General features: G+C 42.5%; 1 protein-coding gene across 1 annotated transcript in view; it reads right to left on the bottom strand.

Moving 5' to 3' along the window:
• Window positions 1-17,928, bottom strand: part of TRAPPC12 (trafficking protein particle complex 12) — a gene marked incomplete at its 5' end in the record, with an annotated part of 102,482 nt that overhangs the window by 46,966 nt on the left and 37,588 nt on the right. Inside the window, 2 exons of the mRNA XM_018560499.1 lie at window positions 7,520-7,592; window positions 10,983-11,095. Coding sequence (XP_018416001.1) covers window positions 7,520-7,592; window positions 10,983-11,095 — 186 coding nt within the window. The remainder of the gene's footprint in view (window positions 1-7,519; window positions 7,593-10,982; window positions 11,096-17,928) is intronic.

Raw genomic sequence — 17,928 nt, 5'->3', positions numbered from 1 at the left:
CCCCCCCCCCTCACAATTGATTGGAGACCTATTACCTGGGCACTTTGTTGGCAGCACTACTGCATGACATATAATCACTGCTGGTAAGCCAATGCTGATCACAAACTCTGCAGAAATTGTTGTCAGTGAACGTAACCTTATAAGCTGCAGGGAGTCCTGAAAATCTTAAATTATGCTGCAGTTCTGTCATAGCTCTAGACTCCTGCAGGTTCATGAAACTCATGGAGCACATTTTTTTTATACCAGACCTTTATTATTAAAATAGTGCCCTGTAGCACTGAAGGCACTGTGACAAGCCTATTTCTGCTTCTGCCTTTCATAAGAACCAACCTCTTGTACCTGTACCTAACTGTAGCACCCCATTGACACTGGCTGGCAATTGAAGAAGAAAGCATTTGCTTTTGATTGGTTGCTGTGGGTCAATATGGGCTTATTTAAGACATAAATATGGCTCTTTGAAATAGTCTTACTTTAATGTCGGCCATAAACGTGTCATTTTTGGAAAGCTTTCCATAAACTTGCAATTGAAAAATAAAAAAAAACAGAAAAAAATCATATGGAACTGAATGGTCCACAGCCATCTGCCACCCACAGTGTGATGTGTTTCCCAGTTTTGAACAGCAAAATTATTGAAATGGCAGTGGAAATTGAAAACCAGGAGCAATGCTTGTTGAAAGGCATTTTTGATCGATTTCTACCTCTGTTTTGATATTTCGGTCTCTCAAAAGGGGGAAACAATAAAAACCATGGGCTGATTGCCGAGGGTTATTCAAATCAATTGCACTTTTCAGTCAAAAGCAGACCAAAAGCTTCCAAAAACTGCCATGTGTATGCCAAGCATCAGACAGTTTCAAATAAGGTTTTGCAATAATAAAATCATCAAGGGGTATCGAAAAACTGTAGATATCATGTTTACACCCAGAACGATCTCTTGCCCAACAGAGTTGTAAGATGCAATTAGGGCAATGTATCAAAACCAAAGCAGACAGAATCTGGAGCGGTGGTCCATAACAACCAATCAGCTTCTGACTTTCATTTTCAAAGCTTTAAAAAGAGAACTATGGGGTAACCTTTTTATCCCATAGTTCTCTTAAGGGTCACGGAAGGACATATTCAAACGTCTTCCCGTGACCCAAAGCTCAGTATATAGCGAGCTCTTGCTCACTATATACCGAGATCGGCACAACCGGGGCGGATCCCGACAATGCTGTCGAGATCCACCCAGCTGCGTGAGTGACAGCGGGCTCTGCCTATCTAGAGGCAGAGCCAGCTGTGCCCAGCCATTCCACCGTCTGTTCCTCCAGTCATCGCTGGAGGATCGGAGAGGGGAGGGTATCCCTGCGGGGAGCCGTGACTGACAGTCACCTGTCTCTGCAGGGAGATGATCGGCAAGTGAGCGAGCAACGGTATGCGTTCGCTCACTTCACGATCTATAGAGCCGACCTGTGACTGTTTCATTGTCACAGGTCGGCTCGAACTAGGAGGTTGAGTGAAAATCACTCATCCCATAGCTCTCCTTTAAAAGAGCAAGCTAAAAGAGAGAAGCCTATGGGTTGCTATGTGCAACTGCTCAAGATTCTGTCTGTTCCAGGTTTGACAAATCCCCCCTAGTCATTTCCTGCCAACTAAGGGCCCATTCACACCAACTGGTGTTGGGCTCAAAGCAGCCCTAACATATGTACAAGACAAACTGCCTTGTTTTTAAGTGTCGTCGTTCACACCAAATTACTATGTTGGTCTGCACTGGTTACATAGTTATAGTATTAGGGGTTGAATAAAGACATACGTCCATCAAGTCCAAGCATCATCTCATTCTTAGGGATACTGGTATCCCTGGATATTACGGTCCCTCAAGAAATTGTCCAAACGTTTCTTGAACAAATCTACACTCTTGGCTGAAATCACTGCCGATGGCAGTGAGTTCCAGACCTTAACCGCTCTTACTGTAAAGAACCCTCTTCGCCCATTGTGCTGGAATTTTTTCTCCACCAACTTTAGGTGGTGGCATCTAGTCTTTGTAATGGAGTTAATCTCAAACAGTTTCAGTTTGTGGTCTACAATGACCCTCAAATCTTTTTCTATTTCCGACTTCCCTAGCAGCATACCCATGATTGTATGATCGCCAATGCCGTCCCTTCCATCTTATATTTTATAAATGCCATTCTCTTTGCCTTAACATGTAGTTTTACAGTTTTATTTAGCCATATCGGTTTAGTCTTTGATCTTTTGTTTTTGTTACCCAATGGTATACACTTTGAAATTGCAATATGTAATGTGTTCTTGAAGCAGTCCCACATTTGGTCTGAGTTTAGGCCAAAAATGGAACATGCTGCAATTAAATGCAGTTCAATGTGTTACAACGCAGGTTATGTAAAAAAGAAAAAGCAATGTGTCCTTTAAAAAATGCAGCTAAAAAAACACTGCAGCGCACCACAATGCATGTAGGTTGTGGAGTTAATGGGCCCTTAAAAAAATGTTAATTGACTAATCTGATGGACAGGCCTCATCAACATATGACGGAAACAAGAATGCTATCTTCATTGATCAGAAGACATTCACTAGCGTTCTGTGTCATGAATGGTTCTTTGAAGGGGCATATGCTTTTTTTTAAAGAAGTCAATGTTTATGTGTTTCTTTTCCCCCTCATGTGTCCCCACTAGAGCCCTGCAAACAGGTTAAAAAACACGGGTGATTGTGATTTAGAGAAGAGCGCCAATGCTGAACAGGCATGATGGAAAGGGTGGAAATTGAAATGACAAAGACAAACCAGAGCAGGTATTATTTCATAACCTACAATAGAAAAATGACATCATTAACGGCTTCTTACTAAAATCAATTGCATTCCTAAGTGTGTGTCTGACAGAGGGGAGAGCGGGTTCTAACGGCATTGATTTTAAATCTATGGGGGGGGGGTTTGGAAATGTCCAAACGTATATGCCGGGAAAGCTGCTTCACAGCCATCAGCTCTGAGGCAGCCAACTGTGCGGTGATGTGTCTGAGAGCCTTTGCCCTCAGCTGCTCCCTCCTTCACCGTGTCCCCGTCTCACCAGAAGACACTCACCAAGGCTCCTAATGAGCTTTATGCTACACTGTGCCACGAAAGAATAGCAGAGCATGTCTGAAGCCCCGTGTATCGCTAGCAATCCCTCAGACTTCACAAATTTCCAGCTCCACGCATATGGCAGGCGCGCATTGCTGAAAAGTCACCACCTCTTCTTTCTTGAAAAGGCTCACACCGGCAAACATTAGAAAAAAAAATTTGTGAAATTATACATGGAGACCACTTAGGCTATTGCAGTGCATTAACGCACCCCCATGTATGGAAAAAATGCACCTGCAAAACACCAGCAATTCATATTGTGCTGGTGCACTAAACCACAGGAACATTATGACTTACTGTGCATGTGCATTGGGGTTTCCTTCAGAGTAATGGGCAGTGCAAAGCAATGAATTTAGAATGCATGGCACAGTAAAGGAATGCACATGTGCTTGTTTTTTTGCAGCTAATTTAGTTTGGGTGGCCAGAAAGAAAAGAGGGTTTGTTTTTTTGCTTTACTAGAAGCTGTCTAATCATTACAGCCTGCAGACGGTGACAGCCATACCCCCCCCACGCACCGTGTATCCCGACCCCTAATGCCCCTCCTAGGCACCAAGGATGTCTATGGCAGGTGTCAGCAGGGAGGGCAGAGGACAATCAACGTACATCAATTTGCTGATCATCTCTGAGCTGAATAAAGCCAGAAGGGACAAGCTTTTTGTCATTTCATGTTTCAGTACTGTCATTCCCCAGCCGCTGTGGCCAAGGAAGAAGCTGATCAAGCATGATCTATGCTTGATTAGATTCAGATGAGTGCAGAGGTGACAATAGGGGTCCTAATGGACCCCTAATGTCTCCTTAAAGTGACATTAAAGTCTTGTTTTTTTTTACATTTATCTACGGCTTATCTACTGCTAGCAGATATATGCAAAAACATTTAAACAAATAAAAAAGTTACCAAATAGGTAAAAACTAGTGATGTTCAGATACCAGTGCCAATACTTGGCATTTTCACAAGAGCTCCCAGGGTTGCAGAAGTTGCAGCTGGGACCTGGCTCTGGCGCTCCACCACTGTCCTGATATCAGTAGTCTGTATTAGTTTAGAATAACTGTCACATGACATACTTGTTATACTTGAAAAAAATGGTATTGGTGTATCCCTTTATATATGTTTATAAAAACAAAATCATAACGGGAGGCTGCCAAAAGGTGGATATTTTACTGGCAGGCTCAACAGGTATATTGGGGACTTTGCAGGGGAACTAGGAGAAAACCAAGTGCAGATGCACTCATATTTAAGTGCTGCGGCACATTTAAAAAAAAATGAAAGGCCATAGTTCTACTTTAAGGAAACTTGTGAGAGAGGTATGGTGTGAGAGAAGTATGGAGACTGCCATTGCTAACCTTCTTTTAAACATGCCAGTTGCCTATTTAATATACGGACACTCTTGCTTCAATACTTTGCATCACTTATCTGAAAGAAGTATGGAGATCAGGCGTTCTGACTTCACGTGCTCCATGTTTGCTCCAGGTCAGTGATTTAGAAAGCACTGATGTCAATGGCAGCCAGACAAATAGCTTTGTCCAGAAGTTCTGTAGTGGCAGGTCCTATATTTCTAATGATATGTCTTCAGTAACAAATGTATGGTAGTTTGCTGCACAGCATTCACAGTTCACCAGTTTAAAACGGTTGCCTAGAGTTGCCCTTTAAATCTCTTAACAATGTTGATTTGTCTCATTACTGACAGCTGCCACGGGAGAAGTTCTACTTTTATTTTGTTCAGGATCTCTTACAGCTTAATGAATTCCAGGCAAGGCAAAGTCTGTACTGTACTCACACAAAAGCAATGTATGCTTTTCTCTGGCTCAGGCTATTTTTTGCTCCTCTTTACATTTGTATGCAGATGGGGTTCGGAGCCTCTGTATGATTTAAACCCCAGCCCAGTCACTAATGCTCATGTTTCATTCCATAAATCACCTTTAAATTAAAATATCTTTTAGGCAGCTTTCCAACCGGCCAATGTTCCCTAACACACGGCAGCCAATTTTCCCAATTAGCTAGCGGAGATGTTTGGAAACGGTCAACCCCCCCCACCCAAGCAGGCATTTAAACTTTATTGTGTTCTTAAGGGAAGAACTATGCGGCATGATTTAGGTGACGGGTAGCCAAACCGGACCTCGGATGGAAGGATGCTTCATAATTTATTACCGAGCATCGGAGATATATGCACAGTAGATTTCAATTTTGAAGCAGAGCTGAGCCTCTGGTTTACAAGGGGAATGCTTGCCTAGAGAATTTATTGACCTTCCATACTTGGCTGACCCAGAACTCATTTTCTGAATCCACAAGTCTTCCAAAATGACTTCCAATCTATTTTGTGACTCTCAGCGGGTGAGACTGTTATTGTAGCTGGCTCTAAGATCTATCATTCTGCATGCCCTTTCCAGTCCCAGCAGTCCGCCTGTATTACGTGCTGGCACAGGGGCGCAACGCCGTATTATAAATGGTTAATTTTTTACCTTCTTGTAATCTATGAAACCACCTAAGAGTAGATGCAATAACAGCTCAGATGGGATTTGGAGAGACCGTAAGAAAAAGTTAATCACAAAAAAAAGGAACATTAAGGTTATTGTGTAAAATAACTTAAACGGTCTGAGTAGCTAGCTAGAAACATAAATCTAAAGCAATCTATTTGACAGGAGAGATATCCAATGGGCTAATGATAAAAGTGGCCATGGCTAAGTTTCAAACAAAGAACAGAAACTTTACAAAAATATAAGACACGTATGTCTTTATTAAGAAGAAAATTTCAAGTGATCAATGTTGAGTGCAAGCTTTTCAATCCACGTATGGCTAAATGAACCAAGCTTGCACCCAAGTAAACGTAGCAACTAAAAGGGAAAGTGACACCACTTTTAAACACTAGTATTTATAACATCTTTAAAAGAGAACTATGAGGCAACCTTTTTATCCCCATAGCTCTCTTTTTTGGGTCACAGGAGGATGTTAGTATATGTTCTCCCGTGACCCTACTCAGCATATAGTGGGCTATTGCCCGCTATATGCTGAGAGCACAGCCAGGACAGATCCCGACAATACTGTAGAAATCCTGATTGACAGTGGGCTCTGCCTATCTCACATTGGCTCTAACTATCAGGATGAGTGTAATTCACTCACACCATAGTTCTCCTTTAAAGTGGAATTCTAGCTTTCTTGATTCCCCCTTCCCTCGTATAAATAATAATTGAAAAAAAAATGGCATTCATCCATACCTCAACTGCAGTCTCCAGGCCAGTTCAGAGACATCACATGTTCTTTCTAGTGGACAATAATTCCTTATGGATTAGGTACCTATGTGATTACATGTCAGCATCACTGACATGTAATCACATAGGTACCTAATCCATAAGGAATTATTGTCCAGGACTGGTGTGAGGCCAAGGAGTAATAGCTACTTTGCAACACACAGGGACCAAGTAGCCACCCTCCAGAAGAAAGGACGGTGTCAGCACCAATTCAGAGATAATTTGAAGATCTACAGCTGAGTGATACACAAATAGGATACATTTTTTTTATAGTTAAGGTCTCAAAATATCTGAACAATCTGATTGGATGCAGGCATAGTTCAGGTATTTTGAGAGCCAGCGGGGCCGACTAGCAAGATCCTGAAGCTTGGCCCAGTGGGAGATTCCATCCACACAGTTTACAGTAGATGGAGGAATCTGTTGCACTTTTTCCATCTGACCATAGAAAATCTGCAGATAATATATAGATATATGGCCAGCTTTAGATTCAGGATCTCTCAGAATATAAAGAATACATGTGGGAACCATGGGGATACAGCTGCCAATAATGATAAATGTCAGGGTTTAAATAAATCAAAGCGTCTCAGATGGGTGGCTGCGCCCCTCAAATCATCTTGTATACAAAATGCATATGTTTAGCTGGAGTGCACCCGCAGATTTCAAACACTTGCTGCAAAAAGGAAACTGGAATGTGGTTGTTTTGGCAATGCCTCCACGTCATATATGGTGCAAAGGGGGAGCCTATGTACACTAGGTGGCAGACAAGTATTGTGCATTAATGAAAACCAGTATAACGGGACTGGAGTTTCTCTGGCAATTAACTGCTGGTTCCCAGTCATCAGCATAGTACGTCCAACAATGGATTCAGTTCCAAAAAATGCTTAGAATGACATTTGCTAGCATATGCTCATTATATCATTATAAGAGAAAAACTAAAACATCAAATTTGGCTAATAAACTGCTACACAACTGAGTGCTGTCTTGGGGTATCTTTTAACAGAATTCATACAGTATAACCAGTACAATCATTAAACACTGATCATATGACCTATGTGCTTTTCTTCCTTGCTGTATGTATAGCCAGATAATAGTGCATGGAGGTCACATAATTGCACAATATAAAAATAAAAACATGTACATGGAAAATACATCTAGTGATAGTTAAAATATACTGACCTTGCCTATTACTGTTTGTCATAGTGATCATGCTTCCATCTTCAGCAAACCCTTTTTCCAGGTTGTCCAAAATCTACCATAATTGGAAAAAAATAGAAATACTAATAAAACAGCAGCATGCTGTGAACAGAAAATCGGTATTTAAAGCGCCACAATGCTTAAAAGTCTGGAATAACATGCTGAATAAATAAGTAAACACAAAAATGGAAGAGGAACATTTGTGTTAAAATCATCTGCTGCTTTATGCCATTTCTACCCCAGAAATCCTTATACAATTGGGCCTCCTCCCTGTTTAATTGGATTATGGACTTCAAGATGAACTCCAGACAGATATAACAGACACTAATTAATGCAGCTCTGTATTCATTAATGCATCCATAAAAAAAAAAATACAGTGTAGATACTAGGAATGCACCAATACTGATACTGAGTATTTGGGCGATGACAACCTCTACTAGCATAAGCTGCTTTATGGAATGGTAAGGAAGCATTGATCAGTGACGTCCAAGCCCCCAATGTAGGTGCCACCGGCTTCCTCCAATTCAAAATGAGGAGCTTCCCAGCATAGAATAGTAGGTAAGTAAGGAGGGTACGGGGCACAACAGAAGGAGCCGGTATGACAACTAGACCCAAGATACACACCCCTGGCTCTACAGGGACGGACCCACCGGATACCTCCACGACCACCCCAACCACCCCCCTCTAATAGTCCAGTAGCTCAGGACAAGACCACAGCACATGTACTGACAAAATGTTTTATTTTGGTGCATTCCTAATGAAGAGGACCAGAATGCCCTCCATCTTGACCCTGTGATGGAGGCAAGGTAGGCTTTTCAGGGGAAGCAAGGCAAAGATTAAGCTGAACTGATCAAGGCATCCACTGTGAAAGCCCGACAAACTTTTACAGTTTGAAGCTGTATGCCAGGCAGCTCACTTCTGGCAAACCCACCCCCCACACTGATGACTAAGTCTGCATGTCAAATTTTCCATGGCTGGAATGTGTACGGCGATCAGGATTGGGAAATTAAGTTCCACACAAGCCAGAATCAGGTCTGCTTTTCTTTGGGCTGTGCGACTTCAGCTGCACCCCTAATGGTTCATATCACCATGGCGCTGTGGCGTTGTCTAACTGAATCCTGGTGGGTGACCCTGTAACGGAAGGGTCCCGTGTTGAAGGGACAACCGAATTGTTGATCAAGAGTTAAGATTCCTCCAATTCCACAGCTGGGCTGGACATCCCCCACACCAGAGCAAGCATCGTCTTGCTGGACAGACCAATAGGGAGGTCCAGTGACTGAATCTGTTTGTCGGTTTGTCCCAAGCAACAAGTGGACAACCTTCATGCAAAGGCAAATGGTCAGGCAAATCCTGGACCGTAAGGTCCAAGGATGGGAGTAGAGGAAGGAAGACTCTGGACAGGGTCATGTCCAAGACTAAACCCAGGTACTCCAAGCGATGAGGGGATTCCAGTGTGGACTACTGAAGATTCAGGACCCACTGCTCAGCAAGGTTTCTATCAGACAAATGCTGAATGATACGTTTTGCGACGATTACTCTCTAAGAAGAAGGTTGTCCAAGTATCCAACTATGGGGATGATTTGAGACCAAAGTAGAGGCAAATCAGGTGCCAGCACCTTGATGAAAACCCAAGGTGTAGTGGACAAGCTAAATGAAAGGGCAACAAAGTGGTAGTGTTGTGTGCACACAGCAAAATGTAGGTAGCACCGACGAGTAGGAAAAATTAGGATGTGTAAATATCCACACACTGCACTATGTGCCAAGGTGAATGCTCCATGCAGGATCCAGTGCCCTGAGAACATTACAGGCCATCTCACAATAGTTTTCTATGTGCCCTTGCAGAGAACTACGTTGTTCAAGCTCAGAGAATTAATGTTAATGAGCCCTCACAGTCTTTGTCGCATTTCGGAACTTTCCCTTCACTTCCTGTTACAAAGACAATAGAGGGGGAATTTCCTCTAACGCAATTAATCACCAGAACAAGTGTTCCAATTGAAAGATTTCCCCACACCTCCTGCTGTAGTGACAACGATAAAATTTAGGATTTTCCTTCCTAAAGTGCAGTTTGCTTAAAGTGTAACTGTGTACTTGTTTTGAACACAAGAAAATAAATCAAGCATATGTGCAGAGTGTCCAGCTTGCCTCATCAGTTTTCAGTAATCGTAATCTGCCCCCTTCCGATTTTTATACACAATCTCCATCAAATGGAGGACATTTAAGAAGTAAACCATTCAGTAGTCCTTGGGGTCCTGTACCTCTATCCTTCTTGTAACTGCGAGTGATGCTACTGACAACCAGGAAATGTATGGCAGCACTTGCATGGGATTACCAATAAATATACAATTTAGGGCAGATTTTAGGCAATTATACAAGCCGAAATGAAAAATATAGGAGTTGAAGTCAGAAACAAAAAGGACCAGGGGATCATTTATTAAAGTGTCTGAAGTTATAACTGTTCTTGTTTCAATAACAACTACATTTTTCTGTTTATGTTTTAGCACAGTAAGGCCATGTACATATGGGTTTTAGATGGTATAAGAGCAGGGTGCTCAGCAAGCGTTTACAAGGCATTTGATAAGCTTTCCTGTAAACTTCGAACAGCTTCCTTGAAGCCCTCAAAGCACCTTTTGATGCTTGTTTGGGGAGGTTAAAGCTGTACTCTAGACAGATCTAAAAGACACAAATTAATCAAATTAATGCAGCTAAGTATTCATTAATAAAGCATTAAAGCCCAATCCAGGTGCAAAACCCTCACCCTACTTAAAGCAGTCAAACTTTTAATTTCCAGAAAAGCAGCAATTCTGCTGGTTCACTTCCTGCAATTATTACAGATCCTGCCACTGGCAGAACTACCAGGGTCGCAAGTGCGACCGGGCCCTGGCGTTCTGCCTTAGAGAAAGCAGAAGGACATAGAGGAAGAAGGAGGAGAAGGACGAAGAGGAAGGAGGGCCACCCCCCCTATTATGATTACTCTTTATTGTTCCCAGAATGTGGCTGACGGGTACTTTAAAAAAAGGTGCCGATAGCATTCCCACAATGTCTGGAAATGTTTTTTAAAAGAATGCTGTATACACTCTGTCTGTGGTCGGTGAAGGTTCTCATTCATCCAGGTCATGGGCTTTAGATGGTATAAAAGCAGGGTGCTCAGCAAGCTTTTTACAAGGCATTTGATAAGCTTTCCATCAAGATACAAAATACAGCAAGTCCAGTTGCCTTGACTTATTTTTTACACATATGCTGTATACACTGCTCTTATACAATATGAAGTGCATATGTACAAAGCCTAAGGGGGAATGGAGAATGTGTTTAGCTATTATGAGCAATAAAAACACTCTTCCCTAGAACAGTTTTATATAGAAGGCCCACTATTAGGCAGGACAGGATTCTGACCATTTTATGGTCTATTGCAAGATTAATAAAAAGTAGAGTCCCAAGTCACACCTACCTTTAAACAAATGGTTTTCATGCTGTGCAATCGGTCAAGAGTCTCTTGAGGGCATCCAAGGTACTGCCGTAACTCAGCATAGAGAATCCGCATAGAAAATGGCACCATGGACCCTGAACAAAACACAGAAAAAAAAAAGTATTGGTATACTATAATCACCAGAAAAATAAATAGCTTGTGTTGCCATATTTTGAAATGTTAAAAGAGGAACTTTGGCTTAATGGAAAAGCATGATATTGAATAAAGTCAAAGACATTACTAAATGGAGTGCAATCTGTGACCAGGGAATAAAGATGTCAGTGGAACAGGACGGTGAGGAGATTTTCTAGTGAGGACACTTGTTCTGGTGACAACTGTCTAACAGGTAAGCTTTCTTCACTTGAGAGATTATCCGTCACTTGTGTCTCTATGACAGTTGGTGAAGGAATCTCCCCATAAGGACAACAAGACCTGACAAGGGCTTTAAAAGCACAACTCCGGGACAGAAGGAGCAGATCGAAATTCCAAATGGCTCTGTGCAGCAGGAGCAGCAGCAGACAGATACTTCTTCGAGACTGTATGGTGGGGAAGAGAGGATTATGCATGCAGACAAAACTCCACCCAGTGGAATGACATCAGCGCTCTATCGCACGGTGCTAACCAATTCCACAGAAAACCTGGTGGGAAATAGGGACATTTTGGCATCCAATAAACATGAGGGAGTTCCATGAGCTTGGCCGGAATGGTCTACTCACTACGCGAGTTGTCAGAGGCAAGGCAAGCGTAGAGGCAATGTCAGTGGCTTTGGACCTGAAGTGCTTACCAGAATAAGCCTGGGAAGTACTCACCTGGACCGCAGTGACTAATGACTAAGAAGAAAACCAGATATCCTTGTAAGGAAGAAGGACATTCAAGTGCAATACCCCATTGTGTTAAGTTTGGGACAACAAATATTCAACAGATATTCTTCTCTGCTTATCACGTCAGGCCTGCGCTAACCAACACTGCCCAACACAAATGGTGTGAATATGCACTGAAAGATGTCAGATGCAAGTAGAATGCAGACAAAAGCAAGCTAGATTTACCCATCAACAGAAGCCCTTTCAGACATAAGCTAGAAATGTTTCATGGCATGGAGCAATTTTACTATTATACCATAAGCACAAGCACAAGAGACAATAAAAACTTGATCCTATGAATAGCTATAAAGAGATGACACAGGTGCTTTATTATGCAACATCCTCCCCTCTTCTTGTAAGAGCTATTTTTAGAGCTGGGAAGGACAATGCATTGTGAGATTAGGGCATGTGAGCGGGAAGCAGACAGGCTCTGTACAGAGCGCCATCCCGGGCATGTTTAATGATAAAATGCGATGAAACACAATGGTCTGTCTTGCAAAACTGAACAGGCAGACCTGACCCAAGGCATCCGGCAGCCCTGCCGCAACCTAGGCCGAGCGCATACTAATTAGAGCCTGCAGAAAGCAGTCTGCCAAGCAGAACAATGAGACATTTAGAATGACAGCTTTGTCACAAGTCATCATTTGGGACAAAGGTCAGCTATATAGGTCTATATTACCACAACAAGAACCACATACCGGAGGAAAAATAAAATGCGTTAGAATGCATATTGATAAAGTCAAACATCGTATTCCATCATTAGTTTCTTTTACTATTTCTACAATATCTATAGACTGAATCCCTCTAAGGGACCTTTTATTGATGATGTAGACTTGAACAAGATGTCATCTGCCATCACGCACCCTTAAAAGGCACATTTCAATTGTTTATATCTCTATTGCAAAATGCTGGGTGAACAGGTTGAACTTGGCATTGAGCCATTTCTATTGCTTCTCATTAGTAGCGGCCTGTGATCTTTCAGGCCCCTTTCACACAGGTTGATCAGGAGCGGTACAGATCGGATGTCAATGCTGTGACATCTGTATCTGTCCAGTTTTTTTCCATCTTGTGGTGGAGGAAAGAACTGAAATAGCCTGACCCCATGTTGCTCTATGGGGAGTCGGCTGAAAACAGACATGTGTCCATTTACATCAGGTTACTCCCGATCCGGCTCGATCAGGCCTGGCGAAACTGAACTCTGTTCCGCTTGTTCTTCTGGACCTGACTGGAGTCAGGGGTAACCGGGTGTAAAATGACACCCATCAGTTTAGACCCGAATGTGTATAGACTAGCATTGGGCATCCAATTGGGTCAGCCTGAAAAATTGACAGGAGGACCCGATCAGACCACCCAGTAAAAAGGGACTTAGTATAGATCACTTGGAAGTGATGTTATGCATTAGAACCTACAGCACTGTCTTCACTGAGGAGATCAGGTAAGATGATATAAAGAAGATCGGAGACAACCATAGAGAAGGAAGGGACCCAGGGAAATGTGTGAAGGATAAACAGCAGCTGTAGATAAAAAAGAAAGATAGCAAAATGGGGTTTACAATTGTGTCCCCACACACCCTTAAGGCCCAGTCATTTCTATTAACTCTATTGTTACATCCCTATCCTTTGTACTATACGAGTTTGCCACTGGTTAAAAAAAACAAAAACAAAAAACAACCCAGATCAACAAGAAACTTTCACTTATCAGCTGCATTCAAACACAATACATGAGTAAAATACTAATTTATCCTGTAATTGATGCAACATTGACGCTACTGCCAATATTCACTGGGCTGTCCTAAGCTCTGCAGCTGTCAGTCATCCATCTTCCCTTCCATGTCCGCTTCTTGCTGTCAGTCCATATATTGACTTCCCATCTTGTACTGAATTCAATGCTAAGCTTTGGCTCTAACAGTGATGCGGTCAGTATTGATGCACTGATATTTTAAATGTCGGTAGTCCTAGACATGCCTTTCTATTCAACCACAGACTCCCCCATTCTCTTGAAGAACTAATATATTAAAGGTGAGGCAGATTTTTAACCAGTTGACATCCGCGGTGTTAAACCCCCTTCCCATCCAGGCCGTTTTTCAGTAGTCAGCGCTGCGGTACTTTGACTGACATTTATTCCGTCATGCAACGCTGTACTTGCGACTTATTTTATTTTACTTTTTTATATGTTACTTTTATTTTTTTGCACTTATTGTTATTGCTATTATATAGGGGGATAACAATCCCCCTATATAATAGCAAAGGCACACTGACAGGTCCTCTTTATGGAGACATTAGGGGTCTCTAGGACCCCTGTCACCTGTGGACACGCGAACGAGCACATATAGACGATCGGCGGGCTATGGAGCCGCTGATTGCCTATATGTGAAACACCCGGTAACGGGTGTTTGCATTGGTCGGGTCTTTTCTGCCCGTGTGTGCCCGCTAGGGCGTGCGTGAGCAGAAAAAAAATGCCGTCTGGCGACGGCAACCCGCCAATGCAGCAGTGCTGTCCGTCCGTTTTTTTACAACGGGCGGACGGCAAGGTTAAAATAATTTATATCAAATGGTAAAAAAAAAAAAAATCACTTCCACGAATACAATGTTAAAATCCTGGCACAACAACTTTCATTTAAATGTATCACTTCCCCCTCTCTTTTAGATTGCAAGCCCTCAGGGGCAGGGCCCTCCTTACCCATCTTGTCTTGATTTGTACTGTGATTGTAATGTCTTCCTTATATAGTAAAGCGCTGCGCAAATTTTTGGCGCTATATAAATCCTGTATAATAATAATATTCCTTAAAAAGGCACAGAGGATATGAATTCACTTTGTGTGCACCAAAAATAGCAGTGACATCATCACTGAGCTACACATAGCTTGTGCAGAGAGCAGTGGGAGGGACTCATCAGAAGGCCCCACCCACTACAGGCTGCCTGAAGAAATCTACAGGAGGGGGCAGATACAAGACCAGTCACCCTGCACAAGGAGAGAGAACAGCAGTGATTGGTCTTGATAACAGGATGTTCCTGCCCACGTTTCACACTGGATTACTGCAAAGATCGGGAAAAAAACACACAAATCACACAAGACTTAAAAACAAGAATACACACTAGGCTTAGTTCAATAATACAATAGGATAAGGATACTTTCTTTTTTTTTTTTTGCGACAGTTCTTTTCAGTTTAGTCCAATGATATTTAAAAACTACAGTCACATGGCTAAAATACATCTAGTTACCCTTGCAGTAAAGGTTTGTGAATTGAGACTAACTGGCAGGGCACTCCTGATTATCATGTCATCCAGCCAGTAAAACAGCTCTGAGGATATCATCTTTTCATTGCCTAGCCTCAGAAACCTACTTCTTCTCAATAGCTTCCTGAAGACCAGCACCACTGCAGCTTAAAAAGCATTGCAGCTCCTCAAGCAGTGGTAGCTTTGGTAATGACCAGTCTCACAGTAAACAGCTGATTGGTCGGCATGCATGCCGTTTAGTAGAGGAAGGTTGATGAATAGGTTTTCTACCTGAACTTCAATATTGTGCTAAAAGATTAAAAGTTTTTACGCTGACATTTGATATAAAAACCTTGTAAAAAAACTGAATTCTACTAATACAGGTCTGTTACAGGGTGCACACATGGCATTCCCTTTATAAATTATGCAGGCATTCTAAAGGTGCCCATACACCTGACGATTATCGTACGAGAAGCGTGGGTGATCCCGCAATCGTACGATAATTGGCAGGTGTATGGGCAGCGCGGGACCGCTTCTACAAGTTCTTTTGCATGCTAGCGAGTATGCTGGGAAACGTTTTGCTGTTTTACTGTAAAGGCCCTTCCATGTGCACCTTGCTGTAAAGCTGGTAACAAGTTGAGGAGTGTGTTTGCCATTTGTTTTGCTTGACTGATTTGGTGCAGTGACGCATGGGGGGCCTCAGCTGCCGTTGTGATGTACCTGTGCCTTTAAGGGAGGTTGGGCTTCCTCATACCAAACCTGCACCCAATTTAATATTTTGCCTTATGTGCTCCAAGATGGAGACTCTCATAGCTTAGAGTTAGGACCGCACTATATAGGAGGTGCCTTGACGGGGCTGTGCGGCTTTCACATTTTCTGCAGAAGACGTGTAACTAAACCTCTGTTTTTAACCTTAGCGGTGAGACAAGTTTTTTTGCATGCTGGCTGGCGAGTGTGCTGGGAAAACGTTTTGCTGTTTTACTGTGCAAGGCCCTTCCATGTGCACCTTGCTGTAAAGCTGGTAACAAGTTGATGAGTGCGTTTGCCATTTGTTTTGCTTCTACTGTAAGGTCACACGACTTTCGTCTTCCGAGCACGCTGGAAAACCTGCCGAAAATCGCAAGTGCACAGTGCCCGTTTAGCACTGCAATCATCGCAAGCCCTCCCCTTAGCGGGGAGGGCTTGCGATGATCGCAAGTACGATCTGCCTGTCCAAGATGGGCAGATCGTATGACAATTTAATCACCTTACAACCATCGCACAACGAAAGTCGTGTGATGGTTGTAAGGTGTATGGGCAGCTTAACAGAGAGCCCAGCACTTCATGAAGTTTACTGGCTGGCTAGTTGGGTGTACCCATTAAGACGTCCTTTAAGCCAGTGCGAGTGTCTCGTAGATTTAGAGCACAACAATAAATTGGTCACATGGCATAGCTTCCACGGTCTATGAAAACATAATTATTCTTAATTTCATATTAATCGCATAAATCTAAGTTTATGAATTTTTTTTTGGGGGGGATACCTTTTTCATAGATACCACTTTGCAAACTGCAATACAAAAAATATTACATGAACCTTTTCTCTGGTGTGTTTCGGTGCATTAGGCAGCCCATTCAAATTATTATTAATGACACTGCAGATATATTTTTATTTTCTTAAAAGGCAGATTAACTAGGTGTTGGTGGTGTGAGAAACAGGATCCTTTTTTTATGCCAAGAGAAGGGCTTTAAGAATACTCAAATGCTGTACTGTCAATGTTGTGGGCAAGAGTGCACTTTAAAGGAGAAGTGTTGGCAGAGTAAAATATACACTTCCCAATATTTGGACCCAGTGTGGGATACTGCAGCTGTCACATCCCGACCCTACAGTATATACCAAGCGATGATCGCTCAGCTCATGGTCTTCTCTCTGCAGAATAGTGACTGTCATTCATCGCTCCTCGCACCCTCCCTTCTCCGTTCCTCCAGTGCTTCCGGGATGGACAGACAAGGAAATGGACGGGTACAGCTGGCTCCGGCTCTAGAGAGGCAGAGCCAGCTATCAATCAGGCAGTTGGACTGATCCAGACAAAATTTTTGGCTGCAGCATGGCCCTGCGATGCCAACATAAAGACAGTAGCCTGCAATATGCAGACTTTGGGTCACAGGAGTACATTAATATTTCTACTCCTGTGATTCAAAAGTGAACTAAAGCCAAAAAAAGATTTGGCTATATTTCTCTATTAATTCCACACAATCTGCTCTGTTCTACAGAATCACCTTTAAAAAAAAAATATAATAATAATTATCCAAGTTCCCAAGTCTTGGCCTGCTCCTTACAAATGGCTGATCTTAGCTACCCACCTACAGTACTCAAGGCAGCATTGCTCTACTTGAAGAAACATTCTACTGAAAAGCAAGCTTTGTCGTTGACGTAGGAGCTTACAAGTTAACGTCTCTACATGGTCAACAAAAAAAATGACACGCACTAGACCCAGTAGGATTAGAAGCCTACTCATTTGTGGATAGTGATAAGAAACTGGAACATCGGGCGGAAACACACAGGCATACAAAAAGGAAGAAATCAGCTCCAAGCAATTAGGTAAGCTTTGACTCCGAATCTCAGTGCCGTGAGGCAGTAAAGCTAACACAGCTCACAGAAGTCCATCTTTCACCGTTATATTTTTGTTAATTAGCACTACTTTATTTGTTTCCTCAGGTGCTATAACATTCCTAGTAATTCACAGTGGTGTTAGTGGGCCACCACCTAGGACAGCAGTGTGGGTGATGGCAGTACTAAACAACAACATACACAAACTGTGCTATAATTCCTATTTAATGATACAACTGGTCTGAATATTGGGGGTGGGGGGGTGG

This window comes from Nanorana parkeri, unplaced genomic scaffold (assembly GCF_000935625.1).
Source record: "Nanorana parkeri isolate BGI_ZX_2015 unplaced genomic scaffold, ASM93562v1 scaffold460, whole genome shotgun sequence".
Classification (NCBI taxonomy): domain Eukaryota; kingdom Metazoa; phylum Chordata; class Amphibia; order Anura; family Dicroglossidae; genus Nanorana; species Nanorana parkeri.
Note: the sequence above shows the minus strand (reverse complement) of the source record. Positions and strands in the feature narration are given on the sequence as shown.